The 24,730-nt window shown below is 41.0% G+C and overlaps 1 protein-coding gene across 1 annotated transcript; it reads left to right on the top strand.

The window, feature by feature from the left end:
* The first annotated feature begins 21,763 nt into the window (after nt 1-21,763).
* Nucleotides 21,764-23,119, top strand: LOC141008176 (uncharacterized). The gene is made up of 3 exons (XM_073480422.1): nt 21,764-21,934; nt 22,334-22,521; nt 22,624-23,119. The coding sequence occupies exons 1-3, from the start codon at nt 21,764-21,766 to the stop codon at nt 23,117-23,119; spliced, it is 855 nt and encodes a 284-aa protein (XP_073336523.1).
* The last annotated feature ends 1,611 nt before the right edge of the window (nt 23,120-24,730 follow it).

Raw genomic sequence — 24,730 nt, forward strand, 5'->3', positions numbered from 1 at the left:
GTCTCATTCACTGACTTCTCTTCTAGTGACAGGCACCCAAATGAAGCGCGCCATCACCTTGAGGAAACATTTTGGATAATGTCAGTACAAAGATCTCGTCGTTTAAGATATTTTAATGCAGAATTTCCATATATAGATATCTTGAAAACACAATTTATCAAAACTAAAGCCAAAGCAAACACAAAGGCAATAATGCAGGGTGGATAGTTGCTGTAGGAAGGGAGAAACACAGTGAGCACAAGCTTTTATAGCTCAAGAGCCCAGGTGAGCTTAATCAGCTAATGACCATCCCATGTCAATTGCCTGCTGAGGCTGCCAGGACTGCCTCCAACACCATGTGAGGGGTGTCTCACTCAAAATTCATGAATGTACATTAACAAGAAAACAGAAAAAACAACATGGAGTCTCTAATAAGTTCAGAAGAAAACTCCCTCAGGCTGTATATTGCACTACATTTATTCAGTGCCATGTTTGAGTGTCTGCATTCACAATAGATTCCACTATAGAAGGGAAAAAGCTGACAGACACAATCACAGATACAGAGGTAACAACCTCCCATATGACTCCCTGTTTTTACTGGACCGACAATTCACATTTCACAAGATAACAAACAAAGCCCTCCAACATGACAAGTGAGCAGCTCAGACCATGACACGTCTGAAACCCAAACAACGAAGGTTCAAGGTGATTTATTTGGTCATTTTACAACACAGGGTAGCATAACGAAAGGAAATGAAACAGAACATGTATAAATGTATTTATATACATAAATACATGAACATGTAGTGTTTTTTTTTTGAGTTTGCTTTGGTAAACAGCAGCAACAGGATGGAGATGATAATATGGCCGGTATCTTCATATCAAAAGTTCAACATCTGTGAATCACTGTCCATCAACTTTGACTGTGTGTGAGCACCAGGCATCAATGTTGTAAACACACTCTCCATGTCCAGCTGTAGTCCTGCGCTTCGTCAGCTTGGAACAAGGTGCACCAGTCAATTGCAACAGATTGTATTGTGGAGATGTTGTGGTGGAGACAGGTCTCTGTAAAGATGTTCTGGATGTTGAGGTGGAGACAGGTCTCTGTAAAGATGTTCTGGATGTTGTGGTGGAGACAGGTCTCTGTAGAGATGTTCTGGATGCTGTGGTGGAGACAGGTCTCTGTAAAGATGTTGTGGTGGAGACAGGTCTCTGTAAAGATGTTCTGGATGTTGTGGTGGAGACAGGTCTTTGTAAAGATATTCTGGATGTTGTGGTGAAGACAGGTCTCTGTAAAGATGTTGTGGTGGAGACAGGTCACTGTAAAGATGTTGTGGTGGAGACAGGTCACTGTAAAGATGTTGTGGTGGAGACAGGTCTCTGTCAAGATGTTCTGAGATGTTGAGGTGGAGACAGGTCTCTGTCAAGATGTTCTGAGATGTTGAGGTGGAGACAGGTCTCTGTAAAGATGTTCTGAGATGCTGTGGTGGAGACAGGTCTCAGTAAAGATGTTCTGGATGTTGTGGTGGAGACAGGTCTCTGTAAAGATGTTCTGGATGTTGTGGCGGAGACAGGTCTCTGTAAAGATGTTCCTGGATGATGTGGTGGAGACAGGTCTCTGTAAAGATGTTCTGGATGTTGTGGCGGAGACAGGTCTCTGTAAAGATGTTGTGGTGGAGACAGGTCTCTGTAAAGATGTTCTGGATGTTGTGGTGGAGATGGGTCTCTGTAAAGATGTTGTGGTGGAGACAGGTCTCTGTAAAGATGTTCTGGATGTTGTGGTGGAGACAGGTCTCTGTAAAGATGTTCCTGGATGATGTGGTGGAGACAGGTCTCCGTAAAGATGTTCTGGATGTTGTGGTGGAGACAGGTCTCTGTAAAGATGTTCCTGGATGATGTGGTGGACATGTGGACACATCTACATGTTCCACCGTTGTTAGACACTTTTTTAAAACAAAATCTTCTCTGTAGTCGCGGAGCCTCAAGCATTAGCGTGGATCTCGGGGTTTCCAGAGACTTGGATGAGCTGTACGTCTGTGTTTTATTTGGTTGTTATTTACATTTTAAGACAAGTCTCCAGCTACTTCAGTTCTTTAGGAGAATGCTGCTGTTTTACTGTGAAGCTCCAGAAATGTTTTGTGGACAACAAGAACATTGTTTCTTGTGTGAACTGTTCCTTTAAATCAGGTTCAGGTCTGGTCCTTTAAAAAAAGTTAGTGTTTCTTTTCTTTTCTTTTTTTTTTGCATGTCTCTGCCGCAGTTTTCAGTTGTTTTGGGGAAACAGCTCAGTGCGTCCGAGGTCACGACCACAGCTGTCACACTGCAGAGAGATGCTCTGTGTGTGTGTGTGTGTGTGTGTGTGTCTGTGTGTGTGTGTGTGTGTGTGTGTGTGTGTGTGTGCCAGATATAAAGTTTGAGGTCACGAAGGTCTTTGAAAATTTAAACTCCATTTACAGTGCTGTTGTACTGTCACAGAGAATAGGCTCAGTAAACACACACACACACACACACACACACACCTTTTAGCCGCCGCTGTAAAGACCAGACATCGGGCCTGACAGCTTAAAAAGGTTTCAGTGTCGGTGGCAAGACGAAGTTACGCCTTCCCAAACCCACTGAAGCGCACGCAAATTCACACACACATTTAAACACCCACACACACACATGCAGGATTACAGTCTCAGCAGTGTGACAGCTGTGGTCAACTCTCTGAGCGGTTCCATAAAAACAAGAAAACTGCAGCCGCGGCACAAAAACAGACACGCAGAAACACACTTTTCCGCCTCGAAGCGACCGCAAAGTATTCAGATCCTTTAAGGCTTTTAAAGAGCAAAGTGTCACTGAGAACAGGAGATTTTACAGGTCGAGATGTGTGACGGCGGTGTCCTCACTTCTGAACGAACCTTGCTGAACTGCTCTGAGGTTTTTTCATTGACAGGCGAGGACACAAAGTTTGAGATCACCGATAACAACTTCTGAAACAGCAATGTTTCTTTTACATTTTTATCTCTACACCTAGAGAGAGAGAAAGCAACAGACTGTGGTCAGAATGTGGAAGGTAATCTTCCCTGTATGAAGCACGAATCAATCCAACAACAGAAAACAGCATCAGGATGCATCTGACGGAGAATAATGCAGTTTCCTTGGAAACAAGGCGAACGTGTCAACTGCAGCAGAAAAACTCTGAATTTGTTTCTGCGTTTTTTTTTTCCTGCCCGTCATTTGTCTTCCTGAGCGTCACCCTGAAATCCACCAACTTCACAGGCAGCCAACTGGAATGGAGATGAGGTCGGAGGTCACAGCTGCCTGATTGACAGACGGAGGAGCCGCCGACATCACACGCTGGAAACCTGCCAAACGCTTTCCTTCAGCTGACCGTGAAGAACAGAAGATGGTGTTCTCTGTGGAGGCGTTCGCCATCAGGACGATATCAGGCCTTTGTTTTCCAACACGAACAGATACGTTAACATTCACAGAGCAATTAGATGCAATTAAATGGTCTGTTTGAATATACATTAACAAAACTAAGCATCTACAGCCAGGCTAGTAGCTCTGTGATTGTTGCATATAAGCTTATGAGAAAATGACTCGACTTCTCACTTCATTTATTACCTCATTGAACAGTTTCCTGATGTGTTTATGGTCTCAATCTCTAGTTTCAACACAGCATGACGCTCAGTTTGTAAATGATGGTCCCAGATAATAAAGCAGGGTAAGCTTTGCCTGTTATGTCGCTACCACAGCGTGTCCTCTGGCTGTCAGTCAAACCCAATCAGGACGTCCTCCCCAGCTTCACCTTCTCGTCCAAATATGGTCACTTCTGGATCCAAAAAAACAAGATGGCAACTGCTGTAATGCCAAACTTGAGGCTTTAAAATGGCAAACTAATGGCTAATGCTGCTCATGCTTTACCTCATGTTCAGCCACAGTGGAAGAGTTTACAGCCACGCTATCAGCAGATTCTTAAAAAACCCAACAATAAACGCTTCACTTCGGTCGGTAACGCGTTACGTGAGATAACTAGTAACACATTACTGAAATATTATAAGTAGTGCATCATATTACTAGTAATATATTACTGTAACGCGTTGCTTTTGTAACACACCAAAGTTATTAAAAATTCATCCTGAGGAAATCATGAATGTCTGGTGGCGACCAAAAACAGAGCAAAAAAAAGTAGTTAACGTTGGTCTTTACCGGCCGGTTCCACTTGGCACGTCTATGTCACGTTACAGCTGCGACACGGCCACCAAAGCAATGCATGATTTAGTAGTGTCCCAGAAACGGCTGTCTGGGGTGATTTTTGATGGATTTTTGACGCAGCCATGTCGAGCTGCACAGTGCAGATCGAGCCAGACAGGAAGTCGGACACAGAAAACACACTTAAAACAGACAAATAATGATTAAATAAGCAATTTAACTACGTAGCACAAAAATCAAGAAGAAACAATGAAATAAACACAATCTGAACAAGTCAACAGCATCAGACGGGCGTCACGCTCCGCTTCTCAAACGGATATGAAGTCGCGTTGAGGACGAATCAAAACAACGTCAGATGTGCAGATGAGTGTTTGCTGGCTGTGACAGTCGGCAACTGTTTGCTAACACATACAACAAAAAACTAAGATGGTCAACGCAGCTTTACAAAACCAGTTTGGTAACTTAAAATAAATGTGTCAATTAGTGATCAGTAATGAGAATTCACAGAGCAAGTTTCTGATTCCTCGAGCCTCCGCGGCTCCCCTCTGTAAAGTTTTAATGAGGACTCACTCTTATTTCACCAGATTGCTCCCACACAGACTGGAGCTGAAAGATTTTCTGCGCTGGTGGCTGAATTAATGTGATGACTGATCGTTTAGTCGGGTTGTTCAGCGTGGGCGTCGACTTTTCATTAATTTTTACTGGAGAGGAAAACTACCAGAGTCAGTCCGAGTGTGTGGGACTGTCCCTTTAAAGAGACTCTCTGTGCACTGATACGAGCCAGGAGACGAAGGCTGGATCCTGAACACTGTGTCCACCAGAGTGTGAAGACATCAGCAGAGGAAACTGCGATACAGGAAACACTCCTCTTCATAAATGTACCCAGGAGCTTTTGGTGAAACATTAAAGCGTCCGTGGTTCATATTTGTGTTTCTGTAATCTTGCACTCGTGTTTGTCGTTGGTCTGCAGCAGCAGGTGCGTTCGCAGAGACGAAGAGTCTCCGAGTTTGTTCAAATAAAACTCTGCTGGAACATCTTCACAAGATTCACCTCCTCTGTCAGACTCCTATAAGTTCCAGCAGGAATAAATCAGAAGTTATTTTATTTGGCCCGCAGTTGTTAACCTGCCCTGTTACTGGAGAAAGACACATATCGTTTAAAAGATTAGCTGCAGAGATATAATAAAGTCCAGCACACTGAAGACCGACGGTGAATCATTTCAGTGATCAGCTGCTCTCTGATGTTTCCCGTCAGGCAGCGTTCAGGGTCACAATCAGGTCTGCCGTTCTCTTTGTTACACTCAGAACCCGAGAAGCAGAAATTTAAATGTTTTCACTCGTTTTTTTCTGCTTTCACACTTTATACACCTCTGATGTTCGACACTATGAGACAAAAGACTGAAAGAGATGTTTGTGAACGCTCTTTTTGGTTGTTTTTGTGTCTTTTCATGTCAATTTGCAGTCTTTTGTTGCTTCTTTGTTGTTATTTTGCAACTCTTGTTGGTCATTTTGTGTGTTTTGTCGTCATTTTACAAACATTTTCTACAAATCTGGGTCTGTTTGTGGTTGTTTTTCATCTTTTTGTGTACTTTTTTTGCCTCTTTGTTGTTGTTGTGTGTCTCTTTTTGGTCAGTTAGCATCTTGTTGCTATCTTTTGGGTGTCTCTGTCTTTGTCTTTGTCATTTTGTTTGTCTCTGTGGTGGTTTCATGTTTCTTTATTGTCACTTTGAATACATTGTTGGTCATGTTGGGTCTGTTTTGGATGGTTTGAATCTTTTTGATATTATTTTACATATCTTTGTCAACATTTTGCATCTCATTTAGGTCAATTTGCATCTTTTTGCAGTCTTTTGTTGTCCCTTTTGTCGTTTTGCAACTGTTTTGTTGTCATTTTGTGTCTCTGTGGTCATTTTGCATACATGTTTTGGTCTTTTTGTGTCTCTTTGTGGTTCATATTGCATCTTTTTTCTGTTGTCTGTCGTTTCACATCTCTTTGGGGTCAGTTTGTGTATCCTTGTCATCTTTTTGCAGTTATTTTGCATATTTTTGTGTTACTTAGACGTCATTTTGAGTGTCTATTGTCATTTTGCATAACTTTCTGTCCTTTTCTGTCTCTTTGTGGTCAGTTTATGTATCTTTATTGTCATATTGCATTCATTGTTGGTCATTCTGGGTTGTTTGTGGTTGTTCAGAGTCTTTTAGTTGTCTGTTAGTGTGTCTTTGTGGTCATTTCATGTCTCATCTCAGTGACATTTTGCCGGGCTGAACGTAAAAATATTCTCTAGTTTTATTTGAAAGTGTTAAAAACAGCAGTTTTTACATTTAACATTTATCTGCTGACGTGTTTGTTAAACAAACCGTCTGTTGCTGCGAACCTCAGTCTGTCTGTCAAGATTAATAATAATAATAATAATAATAATAATAATAATAATAATAAAGACTTCATGACTTGTATTCTTTGTTTTGGTGAGTCTGTCGTCTTTGTTTCAAACATTATTATGTGTCAGTCACTTTTATCAAACTGTATTGGATATTATAATCGCTATGACTCAACTCGACTAAATACAGTTTTTCTGGAGCATCTCGCAGCTCAGAAAACAAATATGAAATCTTGTGTCCAGCAGCAGAGCTCCTGCAGCCGCTGGACCGTCAAATACATCTGCAGCTACACACAGAAACACACAGAAACACACAGAAACACACACTCACATGCTTCACACCTTCTGTGAATAAGGTTTAATGTGACTGTGTTTAAAAAGACGTTGATCTCACTGCTGGGTTTTAACATTAAGGAAGAACGAATTGAACGCTAACAGTCAGCAGCGCTATAAACTAGTTATTAGCTCCGAGTGAATCCACACACACACACACGGGAACACACACACAAACTCACCCACACATACATACTCACACACAGTTTGGGGATGTAATGAATAATTTATGTCATGTGAATGTTGTGGGTTGAACACAGTTAAATGTAAAAACAGCCTGCAGGGAAATCACAGCCAAACACTTCCTGTCTGTCTGTCACACTCTCTCTCTCTCTCTCTCTCTTTGTCTCTCGCCCCCCAATTCATATTCAAATGCAGTCGATTTGCATGGGTGAGTATATGACACAACGTACAAAAATGAGAACATGCACAACCCAAATACTGCTTAACCAGCGGACGCATTAATATTCAACAGTCAATAACACGATCAGGTCAAAGGAAAGAGAGGAATAACATCCATAAATGCATGTATGCACACATACAGGGAAACATTTACATATGTAATCACACATGTTTTATAAATACATCCACACATACAAGGGCAGTCTGACTATATTTATATTGTTGCTCTATTTTCATCGAAGACTGAAAGAAGTTTTTTCTGATATTTACAGTGTAAAACATGTCATCAGGCTCAAGATTTTCACAACAACAACCAAATTTTAACAAATTTCATCAGAAGTGACAAAATAAAATGCAAAAAAATGATGCAGTTCTATCCATTAATGTTGGGAAAAACAGCTGGTGGTGTTAATTCTACGGTCCTGTGCCATTAAACTGCTCCCCAAGAAGAATTTGTTTGTATTTTTTCACATGTGGAAAGAATTTTCAATGTCTTCATTCATATGTGAAAAAAGCAAATCCTGTCACACTGAGCAGATAAGCTGGAAGTTTATTTCAGGAATAACATCAGGAACAGGCAAGCTCAACAGCAGGATCATGGAAACTCAACAATAGGATCATGGAAACAACAGCAGGATCATGGAAACTCAACAGCAGGATCGTAGAAACTACAACAGCATCATGGAAACTCAACAGCAGGGTCATGGAAACAACAGCAGGATCACGGAAACTCAACAGGATCACGGAAACTCAACAGCAGGATCATGGAAACAACAACAGGATCACGGAAACTCAACAGCAGGATCATGGAAACAACAGCAGGATCATGGAAACTCAACAGCAGGATCATGGAAACAACAACAGGATCACGGAAACTCAACAGGATCACGGAAACTCAACAGCAGGATCATGGAAACAACAACAGGATCACGGAAACTCAACAGCAGGATCATGGAAACAACAGCAGGATCATGGAAACTCAACAGCAGGATCATGGAAACAACAGCAGGATCATGGAAACTCAACAGCAGGATCATGGAAACAACAGCAGGATCATGGAAACTCAACAGCAGGATCATGGAAACAACAGCAGGATCATGGAAACAACAGCAGGATCATGGAAACAACAGCAGGATCATGGAAACAACAGCAGGATCATGGAAACTCAACAGCAGGATCATGGAAACAACAGCAGGATCATGGAAACAACAGCAGGATCAGGGAAACTCAACAGCAGGATCATGGAAACAACAGCAGGATCATGGAAACTCAACAGCAGGATCATGGAAACAACAGCAGGATCATGGAAACAACAGCAGGATCAGGGAAACTCAACAGCAGGATCATGGAAACAACAGCAGGATCATGGAAACTCAACAGCAGGATCAGGGAAACTCAACAGCAGGATCATGGAAACAACAGCAGGATCAGGGAAACAACAGCAGGATCAGGGAAACAACAGCAGGATCATGGAAACTCAACAGCAGGATCATGGAAACAACAACAGGATCACGGAAACTCAACAGCAGGATCATGGAAACTCAACAGCAGGATCATGGAAACAACAGCAGGATCATGGAAACAACAACAGGATCACGGAAACTCAACAGCAGGATCATGGAAACAACAACAGGATCATGGAAACTCAACAGCAGGATCATGGAAACTCAACAACAGGATCATGGAAACAACAGCAGGATCATGGAAACAACAGCAGGATCATGGAAACTCAACAGCAGGATCATGGAAACTCAACAGCAGGATCATGGAAACAACAGCAGGATCATGGAAACTCACCAGATGACCCAGCAAAGGCTGAACTGAACACTGGACTTAAATAAAACCTAAACTAACGAGGGGATGAGGTGCAGACAGGTGGAGAAACACAGGTGAGGGTAACGAGTGGAAAGAGACTGGGATCAGGACTAACGAAGGAGATGCAGTGCAGGTGTGGAGGGAAAGCAGACAGGAGAGATTTCCACATGTGAGAAGGCAAACTTCACATTACATCATTAAAACTGTACTCAGCTCCCATATTCATCCAGTTGTCGGCTGTTTTTCCTCCCACATATTAACTCCTGTTATTTCAGAAGCAGCCACTCTCTGCTGCCCCGCGGTAACACCTGACCTCCCTCGCCCACCCACTCACCTGTTCCCCATTTCCCTCACCAGCCCTGCAGTGTGCCGGCCCGTGTCCGCTCGTTCTCTGCTCAATCATGTAGTTTGCTCATGCTTTAGCCTGCCAGTCTTTTTGTTCTTCCTCCCGCTTAACTGAACCCGTTTTTTGGGAAAGTTTGCCTGTTTCATCTGTCTGCCTGTTTTTTTTTTAAGTGTGAACTTTGTCTTAACCTGCCTGTCTTTGAGTTGAGCCTCTGGGTTCAAGGCTGTCATTTCTGAGCTTTTACAAAAGGAGCTGCAGTCAAAGTTCAAAGTGCTGAAAAACGTGGAAATCACGATAAAAAAGTGATATTTCTTTGATCGTTTCATGTATTAATGTCAGATATTGTAGAGGAGTGAAAGTACAAGTACCTCAACTTTGTGCTTAAGTCCAGTACTTAAGTAAATGTACTTAGTTACATCCCACAGTTGCCAAGGACTGTTCATTTACTTGTACTTTAAAGGAGACATATTCTGCTCATTTTCAGGTTCTGCTCTGTATTTCCCCCTCGGTCCGTTTTAGCTCCTGTATCTTTAACACACCCTTAAACTGACGAGGCGTTTAAGGAGCAGTGTTCTCTGTGGGAGAGAGGAGCTTCTGTTGGTGCGGACTTTGACTTTTTTAACTTTCAAGATCTTTTACATGCACGAGAACATTTAAAACACTGAAGGAAAGGGGAAAAATGCATACGCTTTAATTCACACTGCTGCTCGTGTCCAGTGTGAAACCAGAAGTCAGCAGTGAATTATTTTCATTTACAAACACAATTAAGTTTCTGCATGTTATAAGATACTTCTGTAACACAAGTGTGTTTGTAACTTAAGTCACATAAGTAGTTGTTTTAACTCAAACCATGATGTTTTCCTAAACCTAACAGAGGACGGTCCGACACTGACGCTGGTACGCTGCACCGGTCATGTTGTTTAAGAACGGTGATATAAGTCATTTTGGGAGTTGCTGGTAAAGTAAAACTCCCTGAGGCTTTTTGTTCAGCTAACCAGGGCGATAACTTCCAGGGTGGCCTACAAAAGTAAGTCATCCCTGCAGCTCTCTATGACAGGGCAAGTATATAATATTATTGATGTTATCAAGTTTGAAAGCTTTATGCTCTTGTCTGAGTCAGCACCTTGTCTGTAAGAGAAACTTTTCCTTTAAAATTGAAATATAAGCTTCTTCTCTGACACCTGAATCTTTGAATCATTGCGACTCTGGTGTCCTCAGTATTTATTGATAATCTTCAGGCCCTGCGGGAAAGTCGAGGACAGGTTCCTCCCGCAGTCCTTGTACAAGGTCGTCTGCATATAACAGACGTTTTATTTCTCTGTCCCCCGCAGTGAACTGAAGTGATGCAGATGACTGCAGGGTTGTCTCCGACTCGTTCTGCTTTATAAATGATGAATCAGGTGGAGCTCAGAGGGCAAAGTCACGTTACAGCAAAAGATTTTTGTTCATTTATTATCAAATGGAATCAAATTGGCTTTTCAAAAGCTCCACAGAGATGAGAGCACTTTGCCTCGGACTTGTAACAGAACGATGGTGTGTGGATTATATATGAAGAGTTAGTTTGCGAACGCCAGCAGCAGCAGTTAGATCAATAATTCCTGAAGTGCACAATAAAAGAAACAGTTTGGGGTCATTTAAAAAAAGAGACATCTGTTTTTTGCATGTCGCCCTGATGTTACTTTTATAAAGACAAGTGAAATTTAATAATCTCATTATTCTCACGTTTGAGATTGCTCAAAACTTTTTTCCCAACTTAATTGGCAAAAAAATTGAGCGTATGGTGCAAAAATAAAACAAGCTTGATATATTCCACAAGCAGAGGAGATTAATGCCCAAAACAGAGCTGAGAAAGTATTAAAAAATACAGAATTATCTATTAAAATCATTAGAATAAAAAAAAAACAGAACCAACTAATGCAGGCTAAGCAGAACCAAGACACTTTTTTAGTTCTCCTAATGACATGAGGAGTGAAAGAGACTTGTGTAATTGCATGAAAACAAGGCAAAGATTTAGCCAATTTGTGTTGCTAACAGCGGCTAACTGTACCGGGCTCCAAGAGAACAGTGTCGGGTCCAAACACAAACCCCAACACAAACTACAGCCAGTCTGAAGACAGGGAACCTGGTACTGAGCTGGTTTACAGAGTTTAGCTGCTGGTTACCACTTGCTGGTTTAGTCATTTAGTCAGGCCTATTAGCTGATTAACGATTGGCCCAGGTTGTCAAGAGCTAAACTTTTGAACTGGCAGCCATCGGTCCTGTTTGCTGTGTTAGGTCCTGCTCGTGTTTGGCCAGCCCATGTTCACCGGGAGCTCCTGGTGATCCAGTCAGACAGAAACGGCTACTTTGTAGTTGCAAATATCACTCTGCCGTCCGTTTCAGCTCGAATTTAATAGAAACTCTCTGTCCTGCTGTGTGTTTAGCTTCATTATTCTTTAGCATCGTTAGCCTTGTTAGCCAAAGACGCTGCAGCACTAACAGCTAACGAGCTCTCCTCTGATTTCAACACGGATTTGCTGATTCAGGGTTAAAAACACGGTGGTCATCATTCGATACAGAGTTATCTGCGTCTTTTTGTTTTTTTAAAGCTTCGTATTTTCCTCGGCCTCGTGCTGAGCAGTGCTCACTTCGGTTCGTCAGTTGCTAAGCGATAGCGATAACGTCCCAGAGGGAGAAATCTCTGACGCCGTCTCGAGCCCTGCGGGCTGCTGAAGAATTCATGTGTTTGAAAAATTACATCATGCAACATCTCGCCTGATGTAATATATACAGCAGCTGCTATAATGTCTTTACTGCCGATGTCAGGAGAGCAGCTTCTCTTATCTTATCAGCATATTGACCCGTGTGGTGTCGCTCCTTTCAGCTCGTAGCAGCTGTTTCAGTGTCTCTGCTGCTGATAGCGTCCAGTCCACAGCGTTAATAAATGCTTCTATCCGTGTTGGAGAGGCTGATTAGGCGGTCGAGTCAATGATCTCCATTATTAGCTCAGTTAATTTCCTCCAGCGGCTCATTGAGAAAAGCTTAGTCAGTTGTTTGTCTTGCTGTGGGTAAAGACTTTCGAACTAATGTCTTTGAATCTCTGCTTTAATATTCAAATTTAAATCATTTTTGCACTGCGAGTTATTTTTTTCCACAAGTCCCAGAAGTTTGGTTGAAGCTTTGATTACGTCTCTGCTAAATGTGAATGCTTTCACGGCTCACTTATCTTTTATATTATCACAATTTCCTCCCTGAATCTGCCGTTTCTCTCATTATCTGATCTGCAGGGGTTCTTTTCTCTCTTTTCTGGTTTGACAGTCGTCACAGCTGTTGTCTTTTTATTTAAGCTTTCTCAGTCAAACATTTTCATTTAGCTGCATTTTCCTTTGTTACTTTTCCCCTTTTGTTGAAGAACCTGTGTGACATTTAGTTTAACAGCAGTCGTGTTGACATCGTCTCCGTCCTTCAGCGATCATGTTCTCCATTAAGTTGCTATTTAGGGTTCCTTTTTTGTTATTTTTGTTCCCGTGCATGTGGTTGTAACGGTGTGCAGGCTTATCAAGCGTCAGTTTGCATTTAAGAGTACATTTAACTCATTTTAAATACCATTGATCCTTCAGTGTCTCCTGAGGGACGTCTGATAAATGTCCTCAAGTCAGCGTACGGTGAAAACTACAAGCTTGAAAGTGAAGCAAATCTGTTGCTGCAGAGTTAAAGCTAATGTAGCTGCCCTGCATTAGCTGTGACGAGCATAACACACCTGAATCTCTGAATAAACTGACCCAGCTGCATTCTGGGTAATGTAGTGTGCCAGAAGCCTTGCGATTCCAAATTGATTTAAAAACACGTTACTTCCTTTTTCGAGCTGAAACCGCGTCTGAAGCTGGTGCAGTCGCCCGCACAAGGGTGTAAATAACGTCTTTTCAAATCGGTTTGGGGTCTCGGGGCTTCTGGAGACTTGGATTACAGCAGACGGTTGTTTTTTACGTTTAAAAACAAGTCTCCAGCTGCCACGACAGGTCAGGACTCAAATGCAGAAACAGAGGCAGGCGGGTTGAAAACAAAGACATCCAAGTGCGAACAACAACATGGCAGACAAAGGAAAATACCAAAGTAAAACAGAAACTGAGGACAAACCAGAAAACTACAATGAAAGAAAACAGACAGACCAACAAAGAGTGAGGCAACAACACAGGCTCAAACACACAGGGAGTGATTCACTCAGAAAAAGGGCGGGAAAACAGACAAAGACAGGAAGTAGGAAGTAAAATTTGACACGTGAGGATGAACTTTCAACATAAAACAACAAGTGCGATGCTGTGAGGCTCCAGAAACTTCCTCTGACTCTCCATCGGCGTGGAGCGAGGAGATGATGACTGGATTTACATTTTTTAGGTGAACTGTTCCTTTAAGTGCATTAACTCTTTTTGAAAAAGGCGCCTTAATCGAGCGTCGACATCCTACGAAACTGAGGGCCATTCTTTTACATTTTGCAACTTCCATCAACCTTTTATAGCGGCTACAGTCCGTCTTTCTTCTTTCTGCTTCTCCAGCTGTGTTCCTGCTGACGACCAGCCACAACCCTCCTGACCGAACACCATCGGCGCTCAGTCCACCATTTCAACAATTAGGTTTATGTGTCATCGTAGCAAAGCTCAGGTTTTGTCTCAGGATTAGAGTTGAAATGGCGGCGTTGAAGATGTCAAAGGTCTCGCCTGGCGTGTTGTCGGCCTGTGTTGTGTCGAGCAGATGTCGCTCACCAACACATCAGAAGCACAGGAACAAGAACAGAAAGCGAGACGTGTTTGATTCTTTGAGTCTTCTTCTCTTTTTATTGTCTCGTCACAGAAACACTCGCTCACATTTCACTCTGTGGGTTTTTTTACAGGGTAAACTGTGTGTTTTGTGTAATTGTGTGTTTCCATGGCGATGCCTTCATAACCAACCAGGGGAAAATAAATAAATAAAAAAAACGCACACACAATCTATGTCTCCTTTTAATGCACTCACACACACACACATGTGAAAGTGTGTGTCGGTGTGTGTTTGATGGGATTTCTGCGTGTTGCATCATCGCTACACCACAGGACGGTCTGATGGACAGTGAGACCATGAAAAGACCCGTCTGTCTGCCTGCCTCTCTGTCTGTCTGCCTGCCTCTCTGCCTGTCTGTCTGTCTGTCTGTCTCTCTGTCTGTCTTGCAACACTGTTATTTTCTCGTCCCTCAGTTCTGTCTCTCAGGCTGCAGAGGCACTTGTCATTGGCAGCACTGACCTCCCTCACTGAGGACGCGTTCAGCGGTGACACATGCCGTCACTGCAGTCAGACGTGTTTTCATGGCCTCTCGGAGGACACGTTTAAATCAGGTCCCATCACCTGCGAATGTGAACGTTCAAACCCTCCTGTAGGAATCATTTTCTTCTCCGCCTGCTCTTTGTGAGTTCAAAGGAACATTTCAATCATCGGTGAGAAGAAAGGAGACAGGACGCGTCAGGAATCACAGGCGGAGTCGTCCTAAAAGAAAAAGGTTTCCTCTGTCAAATGAGTTTAATGAGGTTAAACTTAAAGACAAAGTGAAAGTGAGGCGGACTGGGAGGGAAACCTGTTGTTGGGTCTGATCCTCTGCCGTCTCTTCTTGGTTGTGTGTTGTTCTGCTGCTGCGTTGTTATTTCTGTGCTCCTTGTTGTTGAGTGTAAATGTGTCTCACCTCCTGCTGGCGCGTCACATCGGCGTCGCTGCTGTAGATCAGCGGGGACTCTCGTGTCGAGGCGCTCCATCCCCCTGATTCCAAGTGTTTCTCGCCTGCCCGCTCTGCGTAACATCTGATTACAGCGTGTGTTCAAGTGCAGCGACAGCAGCGGCGACAGCAGCGGCGACAGCAGCGGCGTCATCGCGGCGTACAACACTTTTCATTACAGGTGTGTTGCTGACAGATCGCACTTTAGTCCTCAGATCACCGTCGTGACTTTAATGTTTCCTCTCTGAGCGTGTCAGGAAGTCTGGAAGCTTTTCACAACTGGAGGTGTTTATTGATGTTACAGAGGAGAGGCTCATCCTCAGCAGGATCACAGCTTCATCTCCTTCCTCCTCAGGTGAAGTTTCCACAAAACATTTCAGGAGCTTCACAGTGCAACAGCGTGGCAGCGTTCTCCTGAACAACTGAAGGAGCTGGAGACCAGAAATAAACATCAGATGTCTCCGTGCAGCTCGTCCTCTCGTCTCCAGAAGCCCCGAGATCCAAAACCCATGTGAAGAAGACGAGCTCGTGCGCCCACGCTAACGCTTGTAGCCGAGCAGCTACAGAGAAGATCTCTGAAGAGAAGAAAGACTTACATTTGCATTTTTCTTTCATTTTTTTGCGACGTTTCAAAACTTCACCTTAAACCTGCTGATGCATCTGTTTTCTAACCTACTTGTGTTTGTTCAGCTGTCTTCGTTCAGATTCGTTGTTTTTAGCAGGATTTTCGGCCGTTCTCACCGTCTCACTTCAGCCCGGTCAGTCGCCCGTATCCTTCTAAGTTTGATGCTGTAATTGCGAGCAAAGTTCGGATCATACACCAGACTGGTCTGGGTTCTTGTCCAGATTGTGTCCAGGAGTCTCAGTTGATTTATTCAGTGTGGGGCCGTCATGGTATCAGATTTTTTCCACATTGTTATTACGGACAAACGATCACAATATCTGAAGGAATCTGAAAATAAATGCTTGAAATCAGATGTCTTTAACGTTGTTTACGGTGTGTTTTGAGTCTTTGTTGGCAAATAAATTACCTTCAAAATACGAGTGAGGGGAGAGTCTGTAACAATAAGTGTACATACAGAAGAGTTACTATCAAATACTCCATTACTACTGAAACCAGCCAGACGAACTCATTAACAAAAAGATGCACAAAGCTGAACATCTTCGCTGATGTGTATTATTAACACGATTACATTTTTTAACATCAAGGTTATAAGGTAAACATCGCGATATTATCACGTAATATTACGTAACATAAGTCTTGTACTTTCGTCAAATTACTGTACCAAACCAAACCAAACCAAACCAAAGCGTGACCGTTTCACAACATCAATAACAGTCCAGAAGTCACAATGTGTGAACTGAGCTGACGTTGCATATTATGTCTGACTGGAGCCCCTCAGAGCGTCGTGGTTTGAAGGTTAAAGCCGCTGAACGTGTCTGTTTCTATCTTCCTGTGAATTAAGTTTATATACGCTGCCAATGAAGGTGATTCTGATCATTTCTATTTATTTATTTAACCTTGAAAAACCACTGAGGACGAATCCTTGATGGTTGTTTGTATAAGCAACAAGACAAAATCAAAAATACAGGCTCAGTGTGCTCAGAGGTACAAACAGCGTATAAAGCAGATTAAAGATGAGTGAATACAGGATTAAAAACAGATACATTTACGTTACCGTGCATACAAAATATAAAGTACATTTTTACACTAATTTCACATTATTTACTGTCTGTCCTCAAATCTAAGCCCACACACGTGTCTGTCTGAGCTGAAGAGGGATTTCTTTGCTGTCTTCCTGTTTCACATTAAAAGCCCTCCAGCACTCGTCTCTGGAGACCTTCCATCTAAAACACGTGCAGGAAGCGTCGTCTTCACTGAGCTCCACTGAAGAACGGCAGCGGATCATTTTTTCAGATTCGTTTCATTGCAGTTTTATTACTTTTACCTGAGGGTTCACGCTGCTACGCCTCTCGCCGCCGTGCACTGTGCACGTTTGGTTTCGGATTCTGGCCTAAATTGGGCACTGCTCCTTTAAACGCACCACGAAACCCCCGCTGCTGTCTGCGCTTCGCCTCTCACGCTCGTAGTTTCTTAATATTTTGAAGCGATATTTATACCCACAGCGAGACGCTTCATCAGATCTGAGAGCTGTCACTGAGCTCACCTCCACCTCACACACACACACACAGACACACACACACACACACACACACACACACACTCAGCTGTGTACATGGTGTCAGTGTTCACAATGAGACAAACGAGATTGAAAGCTGAAGCAGAGAGAGGCTGAAAACACATGATTCGTCGTGTGAATGACAGTCTCCATTCGTCTCGTCTTCCTCCTCTTTGTTCTGTTCTTCCTCCGCTCCTCCTCCTCCTCCTCCTCATCTTCATTTCATCTTCATTACTGTGTGTGTGTGTGTGTGTGTGTGTGTGTGTGTGTGTGTGTGTGTGTGGGATGTCTGACAGATTGGTGTCACTTCTGCTCTGTTGAGACTCTCTCTCTCTCTCTCTCTCTCTCTCTCTCTCTCTCTCTCTTCAGGTTCGATCGTTCGCTCGTGTAAATTTCTACATTATAAACTGGAAATCTTAAAGACACACACACACACACACACACACACACACACTTTCTTAACAGTGACCCTACAAATCCCAGAATGCCTTGCTGGCTCACGCCTTCAGTCAGCGATAGTTGTCCAGCCTCATGAAACACGTTTAGAGGTGTCGTTTTGTTTCGTCCATGATGACTGTGTTTGGAGCAGTGTTTGGGGTAACTCATTGCAAAGTAATCTGTTACAGTACTCAGATTACTTTTTTGTTGTAACGAGTAACGAACCCAGTTCACTGTCAGATTGGTAGAAGCAGAATAAAGATGTAAATGTTACATCGTGTCTGTCATTCCTATTAGCAGGCTGCAGAGTTACCGACCGTGGGCCGTAAAGAAGCTGCAAAATGGCGGCTGAGTCGAGACATTCAAAGGTTCATGTACAGTCGGCTACACGCCGTCTGGACAATATAACCAGACAGAGACGGAGGAGAAGACACGGACTTAAATACACAGCAGGTGATAACTAATGGAACTCAGGTGAGGAACAAAAAGGGCGGGAAAACACTTTAAAAATCCAAAATAAAACAGGAAATGACAAAACCATAAAAACTCAAATCATAAGTTTCCACTCTGGTGTCTCAAGCTGCTACTCGGACTGTAAACAATGACCGACGCATATCTGTTCCCCTGAAACATTGGCGGCTGCCCACAGACGCTAAATCTATGATATCACCTTCAGCCAATGGGCTCCAAGAGCGCTGAATAACACACACCTGATCTAGTCTTTAATCTTTTAAACCCAGCAGTCTCAGGTACGTTACTCGATACGTTACCCCAAGTTGTAACAGTCTGTTGAACTGTTTCTTACGTTCTTTGCCATCACTACCAGAGGTGGCTAATGCTAGCTAGCTTGCCCGGTGGCCACTCTCGTTATTGAGTTATTGAATTCCCCTGCGGCTCAAAAAACTTTTTCCCCATAGACTGCAATGATAAAAGAGACGTCTGTAAAAGTGTTGACAGGACACCAAGAACTGCAAAGAGGTCGATTATGACTCTTTCTATTATGAATTTTTGATCCATGGAGGTTTTATATTTGTTTGCGGGAAACTCTAATGCACATATTCAAACAAGTCACCTTTTCATCCGGTATCATCTATGGCTGCCAATGACTCAGTAAATATCTAACATGAACCAAAAGTAACGTCTCGTGGTAGGCCTAGTCAATGGCTAACTTTCTGAGTAAAAGCTAGTTAGCTTAACTTGCTAGCTTCCACTTTCCTGAGTGAAATGCAAGCTAAACAGCACAGTGGGTCAAATCTTTCATTTTAGCATTGCTGCTAGCCTGAAGTTTAGCGACTGTTTCCACAAATAAAGTTTTATTTACTTTCAAGAAAAGTTTTAGTGATTGAAATGATCCTGTCGAGTAACCTGGTGGTATAAACCTCACTAATCATGCGATGGACTAATAATTTATCAAAATAAACCAACTTGAAGTACTGAAGATGTTTGTTTTACAGGGTGAAACGTGAAATAAACTCACAGCATCATGAGATTAAGCCTCCATAAGTCCTATGTGGAGTTTAACCAGATCAACTTGTTAACAGAATCAGTCCCGACATGGATGAACTCTCCCATCATGCAACATGCAACTCAATGTAAAGGTCAACAGGAAGGTCGGCTGGTCGTTCACCCGCTCGCTCATCGATCGATTTACAATCAATAACACGGATCGATACCCGGCAGTCACATCGCTGCAGCACCAACACGCATATTAAGCAGTGTGATTAAAACAGTGCTGCGCTGATTCATGTGTTTCACTGTCTGCTGGTGATTAATCCGTCACCGTCGTCCGTGAAACATTTATCTCAGCTGTCGCTTTAAATTCGCCGTTAATTCATTCGGACGCGTCAGAAGTGAGTTTAAATGTGTCACATTAACACGATGGATTCACAGACTCACACAAAACGAAGCGGAGCTGCAGACTGAGATGTTTCATCAACAGAACAGAGACAACGACACGAGAGGAGAGACAGTTTTATCATGTTACACCTAATTTATTCATCTGTTCTGGTGTTTTTAGTTTATTCTGTGATTCTCCCTTCCATTATTGTCCAAAAACTATTAAAAACGAAATTGTGGATTAATCCGCCACTGAAAATAGTCCCTGAATCCACTATTTCCTCCCATTTGTTTGAGGCAAGGAGGAGCTGCCATGGATCCATCTTGCTCCTGTTTAAGTGGTGGTGTGCAGGTTGAATAAGAATCACAACTAAACTCAGGTATTGATCAGCGTGCGGGAGGAATAAAAACAAAATAATAGGTTCCCATGGTTTGTCTTAACTAAGAGCTAAAACATCTTAAAGGTGAAATAAAATTATTAAAAGTTAAAAGTCAAAATTATAAAAGTAAGACAATATGAGATAGAAGTCATATTATGAGCTAAAAGGTGATAAATATTGGATAAAAGTGAAAAAAATTATGACATTTGAAAGTCAAAATTATGAAATAAAAACTCATAATTGTATCAAACATGTCATATTTAAGACATAATTATTAAATAAATAGTAAAAAACAAAAACTGAATGTTTGGAACTATTTGACCACTAAGTGGTGATTAACACACTACGTTAAATAAGAATCACAACTAAACTCATCGATCAATTTAAGATAGGAATATAATCAACATATTAGGTTCCCATGATTCGTCTTAACTCATAAAGATGAGATACAAGTTTGAAAAGTTGAGACAAAAGACATAATTATGAGATGAAAGTTATTTTATGAGATTAAAAAATTATAAATATGAGATAAGTTTGATATTTATTATATTATATATATATGTATATTTATGACATAGAAAGTCATAAATATGAGACAAAAAACTCAATTTTAAGATTAAAAAGTCAAAATTTTAGATAAAATTCATAGCTGTGAGATAAAAAGTCGATTATTAAATAAAAAGTTGAGATTGTGAAATAAAGTCATAATTATGAACTAAAACACCTAAGTTATGGGGTAAAAGTCATTATTATGATGAAGTCAAAATTGTTAGAAAAAAGTCCAAATGATGAGATAGAAAGTCTTAATTTTAAGATGGGAACTTGTAATTATGATATAAAAATGAATAAATTCGACTTTTTATCTCATAATTATGATTTGTTTGATAAGTTTTCCATCCTTAGTTTTTCCTAATTGGCAGTAATTGGCTTCCACAGATATTTCTGACAGCACAAAGGACAGCTGGATGAATAATGTAAATGTGTCTGACCACAGTTTCTGGGCAGAGCATTTACATGATTAGGAGGAAGTTCACAACATGTTTACATCTACTTGTTTACTTTTACCAATGTTTTCCTGGACGCAGGCGACAAAACATCAGACGCTGGTGAAGGGACTATTTCAGGTGACGTCTCGCAGCTTTCAAAGGTAATTTAAGTCACTTTATTTATTTTTCTATGTTGATTAAAAGGGATAAAATAACTGCTCATGAAAATGAATGTGGAATGTGTTAACAGCAGACTGTAGGTGTACATTATATTATGGTTCAAGACGTTTTTTAAATTAATCTGGTGTCATTGATCGTGTAACAAAGACGAAAATGTTGATGAGAAAATCATTTAAAACGAAAAAATGGGCAAAAAATGTCATATTTAGACTGAACTAAAAGAAACTGACTAAAACATTATTATTATCATTATATTATACATTTTTTCTATTTTGTATTTACTGTATGTTCTGACCCAACATTAATCCACCCAGAGGCATTTGTATATATCACCAGTTTGTTAACCATCTGGATTATTTGGTTAAATATTCTTAATAGCAGATAATGTAACAAATACTGAGGATGAAAATATATTATATATATATATATATATATATATATATATATATATATATTGATGTGATTTGATACTGTTGGTGCACTGTATTTATGTGAACTTGCTCCTCACAGCTTTAGTGATGTTACTGATCAATGAATGATGTTAGGAAAAAAAGCCTTGCACAATTTGATCTCTCAGCAGGTTTCACTCTGAAGAATGGAAGATTTCTCCATGAACACCTCACTGGACGGAAGCTTCAATAACAGCAACTCCAGCGACTCTGATTATTACACAAAAGTCTTTTTCATCATGGAAGTGCTGTCATACATTATCGTTTCTGTTGGACTTTCTCTCACCCTCGTGGCGATTTGTGCTCTGTATTTTCTGGTATGTACTGTACATCATGACTGAGAATCCTTCATTATCTGCCTTTGTTGTATCTGATATTAATGGCAGCCCATTCAACCAACTTCTGTGGTATATCATTATTATGCGATAAAATGTATAATAGAAAGTCATGATTGTAAGATAAAAAGACAAATACGACACAAAAACTCAATTATAAGATTAAAATGTCATGATTATGAGATTAAACACCTAGGTTATGGGATAAAAGTCATAATTATGAGAAAGAAAATCGGAATAATTACACAGCACAAAGGACAGTTGGATGAATAATATAAATGTCTCTGGCCACAGTTTCTGGGCAGAGCATTTACATATTTGGGAGGAAGTTCACAACATGTTTACAACTACTTGTTCACTCTTACCAATGTTTTCCTGCAGGTGCGAGCTGATCATGTTGCTCCGATCTACGTCATCAACCTTCTCATCACAGACCTCTTGCAGCTCTGCGGCTTGATTGTTTCGCTGGCACAAGATAAAATTCCGACAGGACATCACTACGTCTTTTCAATGTACCGTTATTGTTTGGGGGTCAGTGTTGGCTTCATGGTGTGTGTCGCCATGGAAAGGTAACTATTTGTCTTTCCAGTATGTGTGTAGCTATTTATGTGTCCGACCATTTTTATTACTATAACACTTTGAAGCTCATCATAGACCATCTTGTATTACAGGTATTTGGTTATCGCCCATCCACTGTGGTACCGCTTCAGACGTACCATCAAGAGCTCGGTGGCGATCTGTGTTGTCGTCTGGGTCCTTCCTATTTTCTTCTTCTGGTTTCCAAGAGGCATACCTTTCGTCCTTCTTCTTGCCTTCCCATTGTTCATATTCTTCCTGGGTGGGACTGTTAAAGCACTGTCTGCCTCCATCTCTGTACCCTCTGATGAAAAACGACGAATTGTGGGAATTTTGGTCCTGGTGCTGCTTATTTACACACTGTTGTTCCTGCCCCTCATCATTTGGTACCTGGTAGCGGGAGACAACATACATCACTTTATTGTGGCTTACTTTCTTGTCCAGCTGAGTCCCCTTGCAGACTTACTCCTATATGTTTTCATGAAGAAAGGGATCATAGACAAGCTTTTGGCTTCTGTGTGTTGTTGCAGAATGGACAGCAATGATGTCAGCAGAATGGAAAGCAATGATATTAGCAGTGCATCAGTGTGAACGATGACAACATTAACACAGTCTGCTTTATGTAGGCAGAGATAGACGGAGAGAGTGAAAGAGAAATAAAGGATAGAGACAACACAGATACTGTCATCTACTGATATGATTTACAATAATACTCCTAACTGTAGATTAACCTGTTAAGGGGCCCACATCGTTAGAAAGCTTGCTAGCTTCCACTTTCTGAGTGAAATGCAAGCTAAAAACACAATGGGTCAAACTTTTCATGTTAGCATTCCTGCTAGCCTGAAGTTTAATGACTGTTTCCACATATAAAGCTTTATTTACTTACAAGAAACATGAAAAGAAACAGAAAAAAGAGGAAGATAAGAGAGGAGAGAGAGTTGTATCATTTTCACAGTTAGTTTTATCATCTCATTTATTCATCTGTTCTGGTGTTTTTAGTTCATGTTTTCTGTAATTCTCTGTTCCATTATTGTCTGAAAATTATTGAAAAACGAAAAAATGCGAGGACCCCCCTGGTGTTTCTTTATGGCTTAAAGAGCTCTCGTCATACTTGCCATCAGAAAAGATCATGTTTAATCTTAAGAAAAAAACATCAGTCTTTGATAAGTGTTGGGGAGGATTTGTAACCTTTTTACATAATAGAGCTGCTCCTATAGGTGACGTCCATGGTCAGAATTGAACTAGGGCTTGATTCTGGAATTCACTCAATGTTTGGGTAAATGGCCCAAAAGGTTAGGTGTAATGTAACATTATGTGTGAGAATGATATAACCTTATCCAAGCCTCCTGCTGTTATTTCTATTTCCTGTACCAACCTCTTTATGTCTTGTTTTGTTGCACCTCTATAGTGCACTTTCTACAGATGTGAGTATGGGTTATTACTGTTGTTGTAACTTAATTTGTTTTTTGTTATTATTATTATTATTATTATTATTATTATTATTATTATTATTATTATCATTGTCATTGTTGTTGTTATCATTTTTATTATTATAATTATTACTTTTATCTTTTTTCTCCCCACTCTTGTCCAAGGGGGGGTGAGATTTAATACCTAATGTTAATTGTATTCACTCTGAAATATTGTTCTTTGTTTGAAAAATTTCAATAAATAAATTGTTAAAAAAAAAAAAAAAAAATGTGGATTAATCCGCCACTGAATATAGTCCCAGTTAATTGCACAAATTTCTCCCGTTTGATTAAAACTACAGACAGCGAAAACTTTACTCTGTATGCAACATTAACAATGTTAATATTGTAAATATCTTATTTAGTTTATTTACTCTATTGTATTCTATCTGACTTGTTTTGTGTCTGTGTACAACTACTCCACATGCTTTTAATCGCCCCCAGGAAGAAATAAAGTATTTTGAATTGAATTGAATTGAATTGAATTGAATTGAACAATTCAAAGAAAGCGTGCGCTGGAACAACATGGACCTTTGTTGGTACTAGATATTTGAGTAAGTACATATAACAGAAATACGGGAAATATAGATGCCTTGTTTTATTAGAAACAAAACTTTAATTCATATCAAACATATTGAAACTTTAATGCAAGTCCATGGAGGCCCCACCGTGCAACGCTCCTGGTTCTGACCCGTTGAGGCGAGGAGGAGCTGCCATGGATCCATCTTGCTCC

Source organism: Pagrus major, chromosome 14, assembly GCF_040436345.1.
Source record: "Pagrus major chromosome 14, Pma_NU_1.0".
NCBI classification, from domain to species: Eukaryota; Metazoa; Chordata; class Actinopteri; order Spariformes; family Sparidae; genus Pagrus; species Pagrus major.